Raw genomic sequence first — 18,423 nt, 5'->3', positions numbered from 1 at the left:
GAAAGAACTCAGTATTGTGTGGGGACTGCCCTGCAAAGTGGCATCTGCCAGTTTCATCTGCAATTTGTTGCTAGGGACAGAATATGTTTTTCTGGTTTCCTTTCCCAGCCTGGGGCTGTGGCTGACTTTGATGTGGAGGTGATGCACACACCGTGCGTGCAAGTTAGCAAGTTACCTGAGCGAGACTGGATACCTGGAGGCAGAGCCGCAGCTGCCTGGGAGGACGCGCTCATGCCTTTCACTCTGCTCTGCCACAGTGGGAACTTTTCAAGTCCACACCTTGTGGTTTCTCCCTGCAGGAATGCCAGGTTTATGATGTGTTTGTTCCTTTCACTGTTTTTCAATCTCACCCTGTGCCCCTATCCGGCACAGGAACTTCCATTTCATGTCAGATCTAATGAAGCCACTGGCTCCTCACTGAGTAGAGTTGACATGTGATACAGAATGATCTGTCCTCACGACAGACCGGATGGTTCTGGTCCCAGGAGAGAGGCACCTCCCAGCAAACAAGTCTCATGGATGTTATTAACTTGGCTTCCCCTTCAAAGGCCTTTATTTGTTTGTTCCTCATTGCCAATAATAAAGGAGAGCCCACCTGTGGCAACAGTGTCAGGAAAGATGAGAAAACTGAGGTCAGAGACATCATTTCAGCCCCGAAGATGCCCCTAGAAAATTATGACATGCTCCCAGCCAGACCATCAGCAGTGCCTCATACGCTAGTAAGAAGAGCTCAAAATTGGAGTCAAGATTTACCTCTCAGCTCCATCACTTACCATGATGCAATCTTGCACAAATTGCTCAACCTCTCCATGCCTCAGTTTCGCCATCTGTGAAATGGGGATAAAAAATTTTTACCACTAAGGTTATTCTGATTTAAATCCCCTTCTGACCCTGCCACTTAATTATTTTCTTGTCCACCTATTAATCCCAGTTCCCCCCTCCCAAAGGGTAAAGACATTGCCTGCCTTGTTCACAGCTGTGTCCTCAGTACCCAACACTTCCTCGCACAAGGTAGATGGTGAGCAAGTATTTGTGATCACAGTAACAAAGGCCCTCAGCACACTGCCTGGCACTGGCAGCCATCATTACGAACAGAGGGAGGAAGCCCATTATTATTGATGATGGGAAATCAGGGTTCATTTCTAAACTATCCATAACTAGGAACTGAGCTGTCAGGTGGCTTTTCTGGGGGCCAAGTCCCCAGGCTCCGTCTAGCAGGACCAGCCCCTCACAGACTCAGGAGCCAAGTTGCTGCAGGGGCTCTCCCCGCTGCCCTCTCTCAAGGACATCACCCCCCCAGAGGCAGGACCCCACCCTGGGGCTTCCACATCCCTCCCCTTTGCTCCTGAAGGCTCTGAGAGAGCAAGGAGAAAGGCACACCCCACCCAATGTGCAAGGGGTTGGTGTGGTCCCATGGCAGGATTGCTAGATAAAATACTGACATCAGCAAAATTTGAATTTCAGAACAGTACGTTTTTAGCAAAAGTATGTCCTGAGGTTGCATGGGACCCTAAAAAAAAGTAGTCAGTGTTTATCTGAAATTCAAAATTAACCGAGCATCCTATATTTTCATTTGCTAAATGTGAACCCGGGCCTGCCTGAATTGGGGGAGCTCACTTTCTCCCACCTGCAAAACTGCTATGATCCCATGAGGAACCTTCTGGGGTGGTTAGACACTTAACAGAGAAGAGGCGGAGTGAACCAGACTGTAGAAGCCCTCATGAATGTCTCCTCCATGAACATCAGTAAGGCAGGATTTTGGTTTGCTTTGCTCACGGCTAAGCCCAGTGCCCAGCACTGTATCTCCCACACGCCTGAGTTGCCATAACTATTTGTTACAAAGACAAATCTCTGGTACAACTATACCTAAACAGATACAGGTACACATATACACACACCGCATAAAAGCATTTCAATGAAATCTAGGTCCAACATCCCAAGCATACCCTGCTGGTCGCGGTTCCTTGCTAGACCACGCTCCAGGAAGGACCCAAGACTTTGTCCCGCAGGTGTGACCATGCCTGATCAGCCTTGCAAGCATGTGCATACTGCACTCCATGGGAGGTGCCATGCGCATGCGTCTGCATAGGCAGCTGGCAAGGTGCACGCATGCGCAAGAGGCCTCGACCCAGAAGCGCGGGAAGAGCCTGGTTCGCGAGCACGCACGCCGCTGTTCCAGGGAAGGGTATTCGCGGCCAGGTTGGATTCCTGTGCTTGGAGATTTTCATTGCCGTCCGCCTTCATGGCCTTTGCTCCGATGGGGCCTGAGGCCTCATTCTTCGAGGTTCTGGAGCAGCACAGGGCCTCCCTGCTGGCCGGCCTGAGGAGAGGCGCTGGGCAGCCCTGCGGCGCTGGCGCGGGGACGCACCTGGCCTCCAGGTACAGGATGGCGCCGGGGCGCGAGTGCTGGAGGTGGACAGCGAGAGGGCGCCATGGCCTGGCCTGGGGCTGCACGCGCTCTGCAGGAATGTGGCCTGGCACCTGCGGTCTCCCCGTGCCTTCCGGGGCCAACGGCTGCCTCCCGGGTGTTAGAGGCCCCGGGCGACCCGGTGGCCAACCAGCCCTGAACCCCGAGAGCGCCCTTCCGGTGGTCAACCAGCCCTGAACCCCGAGAGCGCCCTTCCGGTGGCCAACCAGCCCTGAACCCCGAGAGCGCCCTTCCGGAGCGCGCCTTCCCTTTTCTGCTTTTCATTCTTACCTTGCATTCCCAAACGCCTCGTGACTTCTCCCCCCAGCCCCGTGCCTTCTAGAATGTACCCCTTCTAGAAAGTTCCGCGGGGCTGGGCTCGCAGGTTTCCTGAGATCCTTATGGGTCAAGGAGTTTAGGGCACAGTTAAGGGGGATTTTTTTTAATTTTTATTTTTTGGATAAAATTTTAACTTGAGTCTTCAGGAATATTTTTTTAAAGAGAAAGTGAGAAAATGTTGGGAGTTCTCACTCAATATGTGTTTTTTATCAAAATGCACAAGGAAGTCAACCCGTTTTAAGGGGTTTATAATAAAATAGTGTTTTTCTTGACTTAGAAGGGAAGGCAGGGTACATATTTCAAACAGTTTCTTTGATATCAATTAAAGCTCAGAGTGGGGTGCTGATAAAATCAATTATGTGGACCCTGCAGGAGCCCAACTTAGAATTAACTACAGAACCATACTGAAACTTTTACTTAAAGTGCTCTGTTTGTTTGCTTCCTTGACCTGCTTTTCTGGTTTATCGACAGTTTTCCCTCCTTAAATGAATGGCTATCTTATTTTTAAGCCCAAATCAACTACCCCCCCCCAAAAAAAAGAGAGAGAGCGAGAGCGAGAACACCCACAAACAAACACATTTTTACATAAGGCTTTAGTGTGAGGGAGAATTTAGGAGGATGAGAGGAAAGAGGGAGTCGAGGTCCCTTGTTTACATTTCAGATGTAAATTCGTCTGATTGTATCTCACACTTGGTCACCATGTTGTCCTGCCACGTCTCAAACTGGAAAAAAAAAAGTGAATGAGACATTGAGTCAGTTTCCACCTGTAGAGATTAGGAAATATTAAATGTTTTCAAATGTGTTGTTTAAACACGTGTTTTCGGAAGAAAGCAGGTCCTCGTGGAAATGAGAAGCATCTACATTTTCCCCATTTGCCAGATTTGATTTTCTATCCTAGGCAATATATGCACGGTATTTATAACCGAACAGCCTTTTTGGAAGCTGATGGCTTGAAAAAGTAAAAGTCAGCCGACAAAAAACTGGACTAAGTCTTAATAGTTTGCTGTCAAGTGGCCTAAGAATGGCCAAGTCTTTTCGTGGTAGTGATTAAACTTTTTTTTTTTTGTATCATTAACATTCAGAAGGACTGATTTAAGGCATAAGATCAATGGGTAATGTGCTACAAAAAGAAGGTTTTCTTTTGAAATACTTTTGCATTGCAGTTTGGGGAAATAAATTCAACGCCAATATGACATCACTTTTAAATGAAACACTGAGTAGTAGTTCAAGCCAACAAGTTTGTATTTCAGAAGGTTAATATGTAACATAGATTAAAATATATTTATAAATTGTATCATCTGGTCATTAATCTAAAAGGGAGATATTACTTCAATGGGTAATTTGTTTGAAAAGTAAAATTACAAGCAAATTGAACTGTCTTCAGTAACCACTATCAATGCAATGGTGGTTTTAATGCAGTACTGATGTCAGAATTTAGTGGGAAATGGCGTCATTGAGGTGGATTACCTAGTCTTAAAAAACAACCAATGGGACAAAAAGTTTTTTCAGGGTTAATCTGGGGAAACGCTACATATTGTAAAGGAATAATTTAGAATTAAGGTTGAATCACCATGTGTTTATTGTTTCAGTTCTGAGGTTCTTGCAGCTATAGAAAATATTATCCAAGACATAATCAGAAGCGTGGCAAGAAACGAAGCACCTGCCTTCACGATAGACAACAGATCGAGTTGGGAAAATATCAAGTGGGCATTTTGCACTTTTTAGTTTTTAAATGCGGTATCTGTGTCGTCATTTGAATTTATTCAAGTTAGAGTTCTAGTCGGATTTTATTTTTGTATTGCTTTAACCCTGCCCAAAAGGCATGAATATAGGCATGAAAGATAAGGCAAAGGAGAAAACAATGCTAAGAAGAAAGAATGGAGCTCTGAAAGGGGCTAGAATTCAAAATGCATATGATAAAGCCTTATAGTCCAGCTAAAAATAGGCTCCAAACTTAGATCTAAGCTTTCCAGCACTCAGTGGTGGGAATTATCATCTGTACTGAGAAAGCAAACTTCTTGTTCAGGGGGCTTACAACCAGTCCTGATATGGAGACTAAAATAAATGTGTCCTGAACATAGAACACGTTTCAAAGGCTCTTTCTCCTAATAGGGCTTTCTCTCCTAAGTCATGTGTCCCAGAGAGTAAAATCAGCAAACAGCTTTATCAAAATCCTGGAACCTAGCTACACAGTTTGTTTTTCTGAAATCCTCAGCCTGTAGAATTTTTCCATTAAATAATGAAAAACACTACAAAAATAGTTCTCAGTGAGAGTTATAGAAACAGAATAAGAGTAATTTTGAGGCTCAGAGTCACTAAGTAGTCTTTTATGCTCAATATAATTAACATAAGATGTAAGCTTTTGAATCTTATTTTGCTTTATGCTTTGCAAGATGGATTGCATCAAGCCTTGAAGCTGCTGACAACTGGCCTATTTTCCTGGTACCTTGTGCCACCTTTAGGACAGGCTTGGTATTTCAACTTAGCAACCTAATATATTATACATGATTTCCTATCCAAAGTTAATGTAACTTTGGAAGTAAATCAGAAATTAAATATTTCAAAACTTATTAAATGAGTAAATTGTTAAAGTTAGCAAAATTCTAATGGAATTGTGGAATACGTATTTGAAAATAGTTCACATACACTTAAGTGTCTCCCCCGGAAAAAGATACACAGACACACACACACATATCATAATCAAAGGTCTATAATTCCTTTATTTTAAACACTTTCTTTTGGTGCCTCTACATGTCACAACACTAATTACCTAATTATCACCTGGAATTATCTAAGCTTAGAACCGAACTATCCTAAAGCTTTAGTACTTACATTACAAAGAAGTGTGGATTTAAATGATATGCAGAAGAGGACATTAAGTGAATATTTTTTGGCATTCAGAAGTTAATTCTCTTTTTATTTCATTTTCTTGCTTTAAACACAATTATAGGTTTGAAGATTCTGTGGGTCTTCAAATGATATCTCATTGTACCACAAGAAAAATCAAAAGTGATTCACCAAAATCAGTTAAAAACTTTGGTAAGTTCATCTTTCTTAGCTTTTAATAGTAAGTGAATTTGGTTTCCCTCTGGGTTTTCATTGTTCCTAGTTAAATAATGTTACTTGTTTTTTAATGGACAATCCTTGTATTGGAAATAAATTTGTAGAATTTTGCATTGTCATTGACCATGGGAGTAAATAATAATTCCAAAATAAAATTTCAAGGTACGTGGTTCAGTGGAGAAGTATTCTCTTCAATTTTGCTGTTCATTGAGCAACTAATTTTATCTGATACTTCAGGCAATTATATATTCTATACTTAACACTTCTGTTGGAAAGATGATTTTTGTAATGTTTTAGAAAGTAATTGGGGACAGTTAAATGTTTTGAATTAGTCAGAAAAATGATGAGTAACTTGTTTGTTGCATCTTATTTTCCAGCTCTAATTCTTAAAATATTGTCCATGATTTACAAACTGGTACAGAGCAACACTTATGCAACCAAAAGGTAAATATATTGTTCTAGTAGATTACTTTAAAATGTAACGTGAGATTTAGTTAGATTAACTTTCATCATATGTTTTGAAAAGTTACGTAGAGTGTGGGTAATAGATTACTTGTTTATATGCATATTTCATCCAGGTAAAGCTTTCTTCAAATAATATTCCAATACGTGTTGTATTCAAAGAAAACATGGTTACTTAAAAATATATATATTTTAAATTTCATAGAGACCTATATTACACTGACAGCCAACTCTTCGGTAACCAGACCGTTGTGGACAACATTATCAATGACATTTCCTGTATGTTAAAAGTGCCAAGGAGGTGTCTACATATAGTAAGTAGCATTTAATACCAAATATATATATATATATTAATTTATTGGTTGATTTTAGGGAGAGAGAGGAAGAGAGAGAGAAAGAGAAACATCACTTTGTTGTTTCACTTATTTATGCATTCATTGGTTGATTCTTGTGTGTGGGCTGACCCTGAATGCAAACTGCAACCTTGGCAAGACAGTGCTCTTAACTAACCAAGCTATCTGTCCAGGGCAGTAACAAATGTTTTATTTTAAAGCGAAATGTTTATATAAAAATTGTAATCAACGAGTAAGTTTGATCTTTGCCTTCTTTTGATATGTTTGATACTATATTTTTCTCAATGTAAATTTAAATATTCTCAATGTTTTCCCCAGGATGAATGAGCCAAAGTAGATGAATTACCAAATATTTTTTTATTCCTAAATACTCTTACATATTTTCTCCTTCATTTCTTAAATTACAGTCTCAGCTAAAAATGCATCTTTTAGCAGATGTACATGAGGAATGACTTTGCAGTATAAGATATTTTTATTAAAAAGTTTTCAAATGTCTCTTTTTTTTTTAAGTTATCTACATCAAAAGGTTTAATTGCTGGCAATTTAAGGTACATCGAGGAAGACGGCACCAAAGTGAATTGCAGCTGTGCAACAGTAAGGGTCACATACTTTAACTCCCCTTCAGATCCCTTGATGTAGAAATGTATTTTATTTCCTGCGTGTTATGTAGTTTGAAGGTTAAGATTTTAAAATAAAACTGAAGGATGAATAGGTATATGAATAGGTAGAGTTTCAAAATATGCCATTTGTTAAATGTCATTGAAACAAATGTACATGTTTCTTTTGAAAGTGTACTGTTGTTCTTAGGTAGAGTGTGGCTGGACCGTTTTAGCATGGCTATTTAAGTAATCTTCATAAAATGTTCTGGTTCTGAAATGAATATGTTTAAAATTAAACTATTTTGCTCAGCTTTGGTATGGAGAAGGCCCACAGAACTAAATTAGCACAGCAGTTTGGAAAGGAGGAAGGTGATGCTTACGAGATCCTGCTGAAGGAAGTCTTTCCTTCATCCACTTCTGATTTTTTTTTAATTCATTGACTTTAGAGAGAGAAGAAGGGAGGGAGAGAGAGACAGAAACATCCATCTCTTCCTGTATGTGTCCTGACCAGGGATCAAACCCACAAACTTTGTGTCTCTGGATGATGCTCTAACCAGTGGTCGGCAAACTCATTAGTCAACAGAGCCAAATATCAACAGTACAACGATTGAAATTTCTTTTGAGAGCCAAATTTTTTAAACTTAAACTATATAGGTAGGTACATTCCTTATCAAGGTAGCGCCACACATGGTATTTTGTGGAAGAGCCACACTCAAGGGGCCAAAAAACCGCCTGTGGCTTGCGAGCTGCAGTTTGCCGACCACTGCTCTAACCAACCAAGCTTAACCAGCCAAGGCTCATTTCTGCTTTTTAAGCCACATAGCCACAAAGTTTTCAAGAAATTCTCACCTGCTGGGAAGTAGTTTGGGTCATGTGTCTGTTTTCTTACTGAAGAATAAATCTATTACCTATTTTCTTACCGAGGCATACTTCTCTGATAACAGGTATATTTTTTAAAAATGAAAATACAGGATTTTTGTGATAAATTTTTAAATGTGGTTATGCTTTCTTTTTATCTAAAATAAAAACAGCCTTCTCTTGTTATTCTAGGCTGTTGCTGTGCCATCTAATATTCAAGGAATTCAGAGTATCCTTTTGTATTTGTATGGGAAAACTACTTAAATTTCTAGAATGTTCATTCATTCATTACTTTGATAAATCAAACCTTCTAATGTGTAACCAACAAGCTAGACTCTACCGGGATGAAGATGAAGGATGACTAGGTATATGAAAGGAAACTCCATGTTTCCTTCTGTAGGACTCTCCTAGGAACTTACTATTTAGTAGGAAAGATAGGTAACTATGCATATGAATAGATATGTGACATATTTCAAGGTAAAAATGAAAATACTATAAGCTGCTTTTGAATTGATCGGTTAGGCACCATAATTTAGTTGGTGGTTAAATTGAAATACTCTTGCCTTACATTTGTCCACCTTGACTTCACAGATTTAATTACAGATGCAAAATTTTTATTAATTGTAGAAAAAGATGCGACATTTCAGCGACTGCTAGATGATAACTTTTGCAACAAAATGGCTCCATGCATCATGGTTACGGTATATTATCCACCTCTACTATAGTTCCAAGACTAACATAGTCATTTAGTGATTGGTAAGAGGGCTTTAAAATGTCATCTATAGAGCGTGGACAACATTCTCGGCAATAGGATGCATCCTTTGGGGTATAGAACAAGAATTTCCAAGGCATTTATTTAAACATTCTCAAATCTGACTAAAATCAAGGTGATGGTCCCGATTTGTAAATATCAGCGATTTTCTAATACCGCAGTAGGGGTACACAGGTGTGTCACCATCACACCGTCCCCACATAGGCAGGGTTGAATGGATAAGAACTGTTCCTTGTTTTCCTCACACAGGTATGGGTAGCAGGTAATTTCATCAAATCAGTCAAAAGGAACCTGCATTTTAAAAACAACAAATGTTTAAAGAACAGCAAAGGATACTGAAGAATGCATTGAGATAGCACACATGGTACTACGGGCATCAGTTAGGAAAGGGTAGTCAGCTTCCTGCTACAGGATAATGTGGGAGGAGTTCATAAAACTGGAGTGATGGATGATGTGCTGGAGTGGGAAAGAAAGAGGTGGGACTAACGGAAGCATGGGGTGTGGGTGGGTGGAACGATGACAGAATAACAACGGATCGGGCTGCCCTCCCCGGCTCAGCTTTCTCCTACCTTTACAGATCTTTATAAAAACCCAGGTTTTATAAAGGGAAAAAGCTCATCTACTTAAAATTATTTTGGTTTATTAGATGAACAATGATTGTAATATTTGTGAGCTGTGTTTGTGGAAGCAGTGAGGAGAGCCTCCCCGGAGAGGAAGCAGGGTATCAGGCAGCTGTAGGGAGTCTTGGAAGGCCTGCGCCTCCCAAGGAGGCGTCCTACCTGAGTGCAGAAATGTCAGGTGCTAACAGAAGATTTGGGGTTGGGAGAAAGGAAATGGCAAGGATTAGTGTAGCTGCATCATCAGTTAGAGGGAGAGGGAGAGTGCTGGTGTCAGGGCACCTTCAGAGGCTATCGGGTATAAGGATGAAAGAGGAACGGTTGGGGAGAAAGGACTGAAACAAATGACATTTTTAAAGCCAATTCAGAAGGACTTGGTGACCACAGGATATGAGGAATGAGTGAAAATGACCCTGCTGTGATCGGAACCTTGCCACATTATCAATTGATAGCTACAGGACAAGTGGTAGGAAGGCTCAGTTCTTCGTGGAAGAAAAATTTTGAGTGTAGCTTAAGGAATGTAAATTTGAGATAATAGCAGGGAATCCTCTGGGCACCTTGTTTGAAGTTGAGATGGACGATGCAGACTGAGACCCCATAAACAATAGTGGGTATGTTTTGAACCCCTCCTGGTAGGGGGTTCTGTGGCTCACTCTTTGGCCCAGCCCACTTCCCCTTTCACACCTGGCTGGGCCGACTGGGAGCCAGTGTATTGCAGACAAAGAAAGCTGCGTGGCCTAGGTCTGTGTTCAGTCTTTGGTGATGGAATCACATCTGGTTCTACCACTTAGGAGACGCACTGCAGGCACGGCACTCTGTCACATCTGGGTTGAAGAGCAGCTGTCACAGTGGTTGTAGAGCACACGTTTGAAGAGGGAAGAATCACAGAATCCTCTTTCCCTGCTTTGCCTTTCTTCTCGTATGCTGCCTTCTAGTCCTTGCCTGTCTGTGCATTGTTGTTGTCCTGGTGTTCATTGATACGTTACTGCTCCCTGGAACACCCACGAGGTGACCCGTAATGATTGCCTCTGAGAGGGGAGCTGAGAATGGGGGTCAGGCTAGGAAGAGGTCCTTTCTCACTGGATTTCCTTTGGTGCTCCTCCACCACACACATATGTTATCTTTTCCCAAAGGAAAAATAAAAATACTGTGCCAGGAACTTGGCTAAGCACTTTATGTAATCAGAGTCCACCTTTATTGCTATTTATCACACAACTTGTAAAGTTTCTCAGCCACTTTATGAAGTATGTATGTCATTATCCTCATTTACATGTTAGGGCACTGGGGTGGAGGAAGGTTGTGGCTGGTCAAACCAGGACCTGGATTCAGACAGTCTTGCTTCACTTTGCTGTAGTATCATAGCTCTGTGTGGCAGATGTCTACCCTGATTTCATAAATAAGCCACAGCCTAACAAGACTAAGAAACTGGCCTGATGTCCCCCACTAACAAGTGGCAGAAAGGGAATTCAAACTCAAAGCTGTCCAATGGAAAGCCCATTCTTAATGTCTGCTTGCTGCCTTCTCTGCCCCATGGTTCCTTTGGTTTTCTGCTTTTCTCTTAACACTATTGTGATGCTTATTAAGTTATTTTTCTACATAATTATTGTTTTAATAACTTAATAATATCATTCTACCACTTAACTTAGGTTTATTAAATCCTAAATTTTAACCAGAGACTCTTCTAAGTGCTTTATGGTTACTAAATAATTTCTATAATAACCTCATAAGGTGCTACAGAGCCCTAAATTGTAGAGGTTTGGGAGGTCATTCAGGTTCATGCTACAAAGAAGTGGCAGAGCTGAGATGCCAACCCATGCTGTCTGGCCCCACAGCTGGTACATATATCACCATGTGCAATGCTGCCTGTCCATGTCCTTGTTGTTAGATATTTTGGCCATTTATAGTATTTTTGTTGTTTTACAATGTCTTTTTTTTTTTTTATTGATTTGAATGAGAGAGTGAGCGAGTAAGAGAGAAACATCAGTTTGTTGTTCCACTCATTTATGCATTCATTGGTTGATTCTTGCATGTGCCCTGACCGGGGATCAAACACACGACTTTGGCGTATTGGGATGAGCTCTACCTACTGAGCTAACAGTGTGAAATAACACTGCGGTGAACATCTTTAAGTATGTAGGGTTTTTATTACTCCTGTTTCTGCCGAGACATTTCCTAGGACTGAGTCAAAGGGATGAGTCTGTGTGGGCATTTTTTGCAGTTAATACCAGTCTTCCACCACCTGAAGTTTAAGGTCAGGGAATCTAATTTTTAAATTATTAATAAGTTAAATATTTATATATTGTTTTACTGATTTCATTTTACTAGAATTAAAATGCATCATTTTGATCTTGCTTTTAGGGGAAGGGGATACCCGATCTGAACACCAGACTTTTAGTCAAGAAGCTGTGGGATACCTTTCACACCCCTATTTTCACTCTTGTAGATGCTGATCCACATGGTAAGTTATCATTTATATTTGAAGCAACCATAATTAATCATGTTTGTAGTTTTGTGCTTTTCTGCTCATGGAACACTTCCATAAATATTTTTCCAGATTATAGTTATTAGATTAAAATTAATGACTGTAATCACTTGAGGTAATTTATTATTATTTTTAGCTATATTAAACAGAAACATAAGTTTTTCATTGGTAATGTCCACAAAAATAAAATAGACATAATTTGAGAGTGCAAATTCTCTAACCTATGATATACAAAAAGTCTAATTTTAAAGTTAACTCTCTTTTAACAGGCATAGAAATAATGTGCATTTATAAGTATGGATCTATGGTAAGAAAAGTATTTTTCTTTTTCCAATATTGAGATATTTTATATTCATTTGGTTATCTCTGAATTTACTTATCAGCCCCTAGTAAGTGGAAGGCCCCCAAAAGGTACCAGGGGAGCTACTGTCCTTGTCTTGGGCCAGCCTGTTTCCATGGCTATGATTCCAGCTTCCGGCATGACCAGTGCAACCACAGATGACAGAGCAGGATGGGCTGTGGGCAAGAGGCATTAATATCCTCCACTCTGCTGCTCTGCTGAAGTAACCTTGGGCCTCAGCAGGCCTCAGTAACAACACTGTCTGATGCCAGATACGCTCTGGACATTATCTGCAGCCTTGAGTGTCCCTGACTTCTATGTTTAGAACAGATGGAAAGGATGATGGAGCAAGGTGTTGAGATACAGAATCAGATAACACAGTAATAAATGTAGGCCAGAGAGGTTCCTTTGTGGTTTTACTTTATAGAACATCAAGCCAGAAACACTTCAGAGCAGTTTGAAAACTTTCACTGAAAGTCTAGTTTAGCAAAGCTCTTGTGATTGTCACTTCTGAAGGTTCTGGGGGTGTGAAGCTTTTGGTACTTTTCCTAGATGAGTAAAAAATTTGGCTGCAAAACAAGTGTACTAGTTCTCTGCAACTTAGCCTTACCTAATGTGCTTTTACTCTTTATTTTAGTCTATGTCTTTTGAAGCCCATAATCTCACAGTTCCAGCTATTAGATGGCTTGGTCTCCTCCCTTCGGATATTAAAAGGTTAGATGGTTTAGTAGAACTGGGATATCTAAAATAATGACTCATTGTAATATGTCACAATAAGCCTCAAAAATTACTTCAGGGAAAGCTGTTAATGCTTTTTATTTACATTGTTCACTGTGACTCAGGATTACATAATTATGAATTAAGTTCATTGTTTCTGTTTCAACTACTAAAATACTTAAACAAATTTGGTTAATCAAATTTTCAGCTAGCTAGAAAACATTTTTTGTTTTTACTTTTACCATTAAAATTTTTTGAAATGCATTACACTTAGAAAGTATAAGACATTGAATCTAGTTAAGTGGCAACCATTGATAACATCATTCACTATATGAGTCAATTCTATGATAGATGTAAATTAAAATTTTATTTAAAAAATCTCATTTTAAGGTTACGATAAGGTTTGGGAGCCTAAAGTTTGGCAAGTCTAATATATATGTTCATTGTAGAAAAAAAAATAGCAAGATGAAAACTACCTACAGATGAACAGCTTTACCCTTGTAGATTATTTTCTGTGCAAAATTATATAACTTTTCACAAAAACAGACCCATACTCTAATATTTTGTAATCTCCTTTTCTCACACACCATGATGAGATCACTTTCCCATATCAGTAAATCCATTTCTCTTCTACAGCCTCACGTTAATGTCTTAGATTACTGAGTTCAAATTCTGGATGTGCCTTGTTTACTCAGCCAGTCCCTCAAAGTCAGACGTTTGGGTGGTTTCCAAATCTCTGTTCTGAGAGATAGCTCTTTGATGGACCCTCTGTAACTGAATCTTTGCCTGCAGCTTTAATTAGTCCCATAGGCTGAATTCCCAGAATAGCTGGGTCAGAGGGTATACACACTTTCAAGGCTTTGGCTGCCCCCTGGGTAGGTTAATTATTTTTCCTTCCCTGGAGAGTAAGAGCCCACCTGTCTTTCAGCATAGGACATCACTTTTATTCATCTCTGCTAATGGGATAGTTATTATTTTATTTTATTATTGCTCTAATGGGCCGGTGAGAATGAACTTAAACATGTTTATTAGATTCCTCTAACCAGTGAGTGAACTTTGGTAATGGGTGCTTATTTCCTAAATATGGAATATGATCAGGTTTTGGGTGATTGCCACTTCTTACAAAATGAGGGCACAAGGGAAAACATTAAATTTTGATTTTTGAATATTTACACTCCAATGAATCAAAGTTTTGATCAGTCTAGGGTTATGTGTCATGGTCAAAATTCCTTTGAGGTGATGTATTTGTATGAATATCATTTCTAACATAAATTCAGGACAAATGATCTGATAATTATTAAGGTGGAGGGCTTGGAAAAACTCTAGCTGCAACTCATAAATTCCATTAGTGCCCTCAAAAACCACTCCAAATAAATGTACAATCAAAGAAGAAAAATAGTGCGGTAGCTACACAAACATGGCTTCGAGGGAAATTCTCTAGGCCCCCCTTTCAATCAAATTGTCACCCTATCCAGGAGCTGCCACTGGCAGTGGTCATAATTATGGAGACATTGAAAAAGACTGTTTGAAACTAGAGCTCTCCTGGGAAATCCAGGATTTGTGACTTCAAAAAGTAGTCCATGCCATAAATCCTGGATCTCTCATGTTCTGTTTTAAAAACACATACCAAGATAAAATTACATCTTACTTTTTAAAATTTAAAACTAGATAGGTGTGTGTGCACACGTGCACATAAGTGAAAAGCAATAAACTAACTTTCATAGTCCAGAAAATTTTCAGCAAATACAAAGAATTAAGTACTCAGTGGAACCTGAATTGGACCTCACTGTTTTGAGACTGTGAAGCTCTGGAGCTGCCTTGGTGTGGATATATGTAATGCTATTGCTATTTTCATTTGTTTTATAACCAATGTCTGTCCTTCCTGTCATCGTCCTGTATGACGTGAAGAAAACTAAAAACTTAAAACAGACTTCTAGACTTTCACAGGTGGATTTGTACTAATTTCCTTATCTGTGATAGAAATTAAATCCAGTGGGGTGACATTGATCAATAAGAGTACATAGGTTTCAGGTGAACATCTCTATAGTATTTGAATTGTTGATTGCATTGTGTGTCCATCACTCAAAGTCAAATAATTTTCCATCACCAAATATTCGTGGCTCTTTACTCCTCCCCCCACCCCTTGGTAACCACTTCACTTTAACTATGTCCATGTGTTTTTACTAATTTTTTTCATTTATTTTTACCAGGTTAAATGTCCCTAAAGATACTTTAATTCCATTGACAAAACGGGACCAAATGAAACTTGACAGTATCCTGAAGAGACCTTACATTACTTGCCAACCATTTTGGAGAAAAGAAGTATGTTTCTTTATAAAATTCAAGTGTATGTTTTATTGCCTTTTACTTTAGTAGCAGCTAGTCACATAATATTTTGAAAATATCCTCCTTGCAATTTTGTGTAACCAACCACTAAAGTGTGTGTTGTTTGGTAGTACATGGTTGTTGAAACATCAAATTATGAATGCTAATAGATAAGATCACCTGGATGGAGCTGGTCTGTTCTTGACCCTTACCATAGTTATATATACCCATTGTCTATGGCTGTATCATAGTTTATGAAGGGAAAAAAGAAGAGAAAGTAATTATAAAGACCCCAGACTATTCTTAGTTGTTGAAGGCATCCACACTGGGTAGTCCCCTAACATCTTTAGCTGTTGTAGTTCTAGAATATTCTGGCTGACACTAAAGACTATTGCACATGGTTTTGGAGAAAAGCAAGTCTAGATTTACTAGTTTGTTGAGTTGACAGAGCTGTAGCAAAGGACCCTGATATGACTATATTTTACTTCTGTTGACAGATGGAAATAATGGCAGACTCTAAAATGAAGGCAGAAATTCAAGCTTTGTCCTTCCTATCATCAGATTATCTTTCCAGAGTATACTTACCTAACAAATTAAGATTTGGAGGGTGGATATAAAAATATATCAGAATGTATCTTATGATTTCAAAAGATCCTGAGGGTTTTTTGTTTGTTTGTTTTTAATTTCATTGATTTGGGGGAGGAAGGGAGAGAGAGAGAGAAGCATCAACTCATTGTTCCACTTAGTTCCATTTAGTTGTGCACTCACTAGCCACTTCTCACATGTGCCCTGACCCGGATGATGCTCTATCCACAAAGCCACTTGGCCAGGGCAAGAGGATTCTGTTTCTTTTGTTTTTTCAGTAGTAATAGTGTTGTGAAAAAAACCCCACATATGTTCTCAATTTCATATAGGTAAAATGGTTTCATTATATTTTTTGTCAAAACAAATGCTGTACTCTTAATTTTCTTTAGAAGGCTTTATTTTACCCTTTTCTACAGAGACTGATTTCTATTCTGGGTTCTAAATTATAAAAATATTTATATATATGTTATTTTTACTTTTAAATTTTATTTGAGAAATGTTATACATGTCATCAGTCTACAAAAATATTTTATTTACTTTCTACAGTACAACTAATGTTAAGTCATAGAGCATCTTATTCACAATAAAAATAATAACCTACATTTGAGAGGTTGCAAATGAATAGTTGTGTCCAGCAGTTTCTTCTTCGTTACAGTTCCCTTTGCCTTCAGAGTATAGGGGGTCGTACCTTACTCATTTACTTGTGAAATTAATATAATTTCTTGTGAATAAATATTTCAGCTATGTAGTCTTCAGTGATTTATTTTGTTTATGAGCATACTTTTTATTAATAATATATTCATTTGAAAATTTTCTCAAGGATTTTATCAGTTCTCACCCAAATTCAAGTCAGCTGAATTCTTCCCTAGCCTGGTTTTATAGAACAAAGAACTTCTGCAGCTTTCAGATCCATAGAAGCCTCAAATTTTAATAAGGCCCTTCTGTAACAGTAAAGATGTGATCTTTCACCCTCGTAAACGTATCTTAATTTTTCCAGATAAGTTTTATGATTTTATCCTTTACTTTCAGTTTATCCTAAACTGTTAACTGTACTGAAAAGGTTCTTGTACTTGTGAGCAAGAATATGTATTTATAGGAGAAGCACAGAAATGTTGGGCTACTTATTTTATCAAGATAAATGTTAATAATAAAAATAGGTACTGTTTCTGCCCTGGCCAGTTGGCTCAGTGGTAGAGCGTCGGCATGGTGTGCAGAAGTCCCGGGTTCGATTCCCGGCCAGGGCACACAGGAGAAGCGCCCATCTGCTTCTCCACCCCTCCCCCTCTCCTTCCTTTCTGTCTCTCTCTTCCCCTCCCGCAGCCAAGGCTCCATTGGAGCAAAGATGGCCCGGATGCTGGGGATGGCTCCATGGCCTCTGCCTCAGGCGCTAGACAGGCTCTGGTCGCAACAGAGTGACACCCTGGATGGGTAGAGCATCGCCCCCTGGTGGGTGTGCCGGGTGGATCCCGGTCGGGTGCATGCGGGAGTCTGTCTGACTGCCTCCCCGTTTCCAGCTTCAGAAACATACAAAAAAAATAATAATAATAAGTACTGTTTCTGAGAACTTAGAGGTGCCGGTCACTGCTTACATACTATTTTATTTAACTCTCCCAGAACCTCATCTCCCAAGAACCTATTACACCTGTAGTTTTCAGGTGAGAACACTGAGGATGCTGCTTGTCCAAAGCCACATAGACAGAACATGGCTGAATGGGGACAATAATCCTATCGACCTCAAGAGCAGGACCAGCAACTGAACATGTGGGGCCCCAAGCAAAATGTAAGCGTAGGGCCCCTTGTTCAAAAGTTATTAAGAATTTCAAGATAAAAGTAGCAGAGAATTAAAACAAGCATGGGGCCCTGTGTGACTGCACAGATTGCACACCCATGAAATTGGCCCTGCTCAAGAGGTTCTAGTAACTATCAAATAAGGTTAACATAATAATAAAGGAAAATACGTTATATAACACATTACGTGCCAGGTATTTTTCTAGTTGCTTTACAAACGTTAATTTTGTCTTCACAGAAGCCTTATGCTAGAGGGTTTTATTTTCCTCCTTATTTTACAGATGAGACAAGGTACAAAGAGGTTAAGTAATTTTACCAAGGTCACATAACTACTAATCAGTGTAGCAAGGACTTTGTCATGCTTTCACCATGACACTGGTACAGGTGAAGTACTTCAGGTGGCCAGTGTGCATACTGCTTGGGAAAGGTCTACAGTTCTTCCTGTGGGTTAGGTGTCAAATCAAGACCCCCCATTCCAAGCCTGTGGTGTCAACCATTATGTTATATTCCCTGGTCACATCAGAACTAAGTATTTCATTTTGAGAACATTCTGGGATACTGTTAACTTGACTGACTTGTTAGAGTGTCAAAATCCTAGAAAAATTTTTATAAATCACAATTTTTTCTTTGAATTTATACCATACATCTTCCACTAATATCTAATTACATCATTAAACTTTGAAAAGTTTTATAAAAATTACCTAACTTTAAAATAC

General features: G+C 39.4%; 1 protein-coding gene across 2 annotated transcripts; it reads left to right on the top strand.

The window, feature by feature from the left end:
* Positions 1-2,242: 2,242 nt before the first annotated feature.
* Positions 2,243-15,951, top strand: SPO11 (SPO11 initiator of meiotic double strand breaks). 2 transcript variants are annotated; one of them, XM_066237226.1, is made up of 13 exons: positions 2,243-2,379; positions 4,336-4,449; positions 5,697-5,785; positions 6,187-6,253; positions 6,477-6,585; positions 7,135-7,218; positions 8,274-8,310; positions 8,673-8,782; positions 11,829-11,928; positions 12,222-12,259; positions 12,930-13,006; positions 15,220-15,331; positions 15,832-15,951. In XM_066237226.1, the coding sequence occupies exons 1-13, from the start codon at positions 2,243-2,245 to the stop codon at positions 15,949-15,951; spliced, it is 1,194 nt and encodes a 397-aa protein (XP_066093323.1). The 2 variants fall into 2 exon arrangements, with proteins under 2 accessions (XP_066093323.1, XP_066093324.1); XM_066237227.1 differs by lacking the exon at positions 4,336-4,449.
* The last annotated feature ends 2,472 nt before the right edge of the window (positions 15,952-18,423 follow it).

The sequence above is a fragment of the Saccopteryx bilineata genome, chromosome 6 (assembly GCF_036850765.1).
Source record: "Saccopteryx bilineata isolate mSacBil1 chromosome 6, mSacBil1_pri_phased_curated, whole genome shotgun sequence".
Lineage (NCBI taxonomy): Eukaryota > Metazoa > Chordata > Mammalia > Chiroptera > Emballonuridae > Saccopteryx > Saccopteryx bilineata.
This window is presented reverse-complemented; position numbering and strand designations above follow the sequence as displayed.

Coding starts and splice junctions, on each gene's coding strand:
- SPO11 (XM_066237226.1), top strand. CDS start 2,243: ATGGCCTTTGCTCCGATGGGGCCTGAGGCCTCATTCTTCGAGGTTCTG. Junction 8,311..8,672: donor TAATATTCAAGGAATTCAGA/GTATCCTTTTGT, acceptor TTGACTTCACAG/ATTTAATTACAGATGCAAAA. Junction 11,929..12,221: donor TGTAGATGCTGATCCACATG/GTAAGTTATCAT, acceptor CTCTTTTAACAG/GCATAGAAATAATGTGCATT.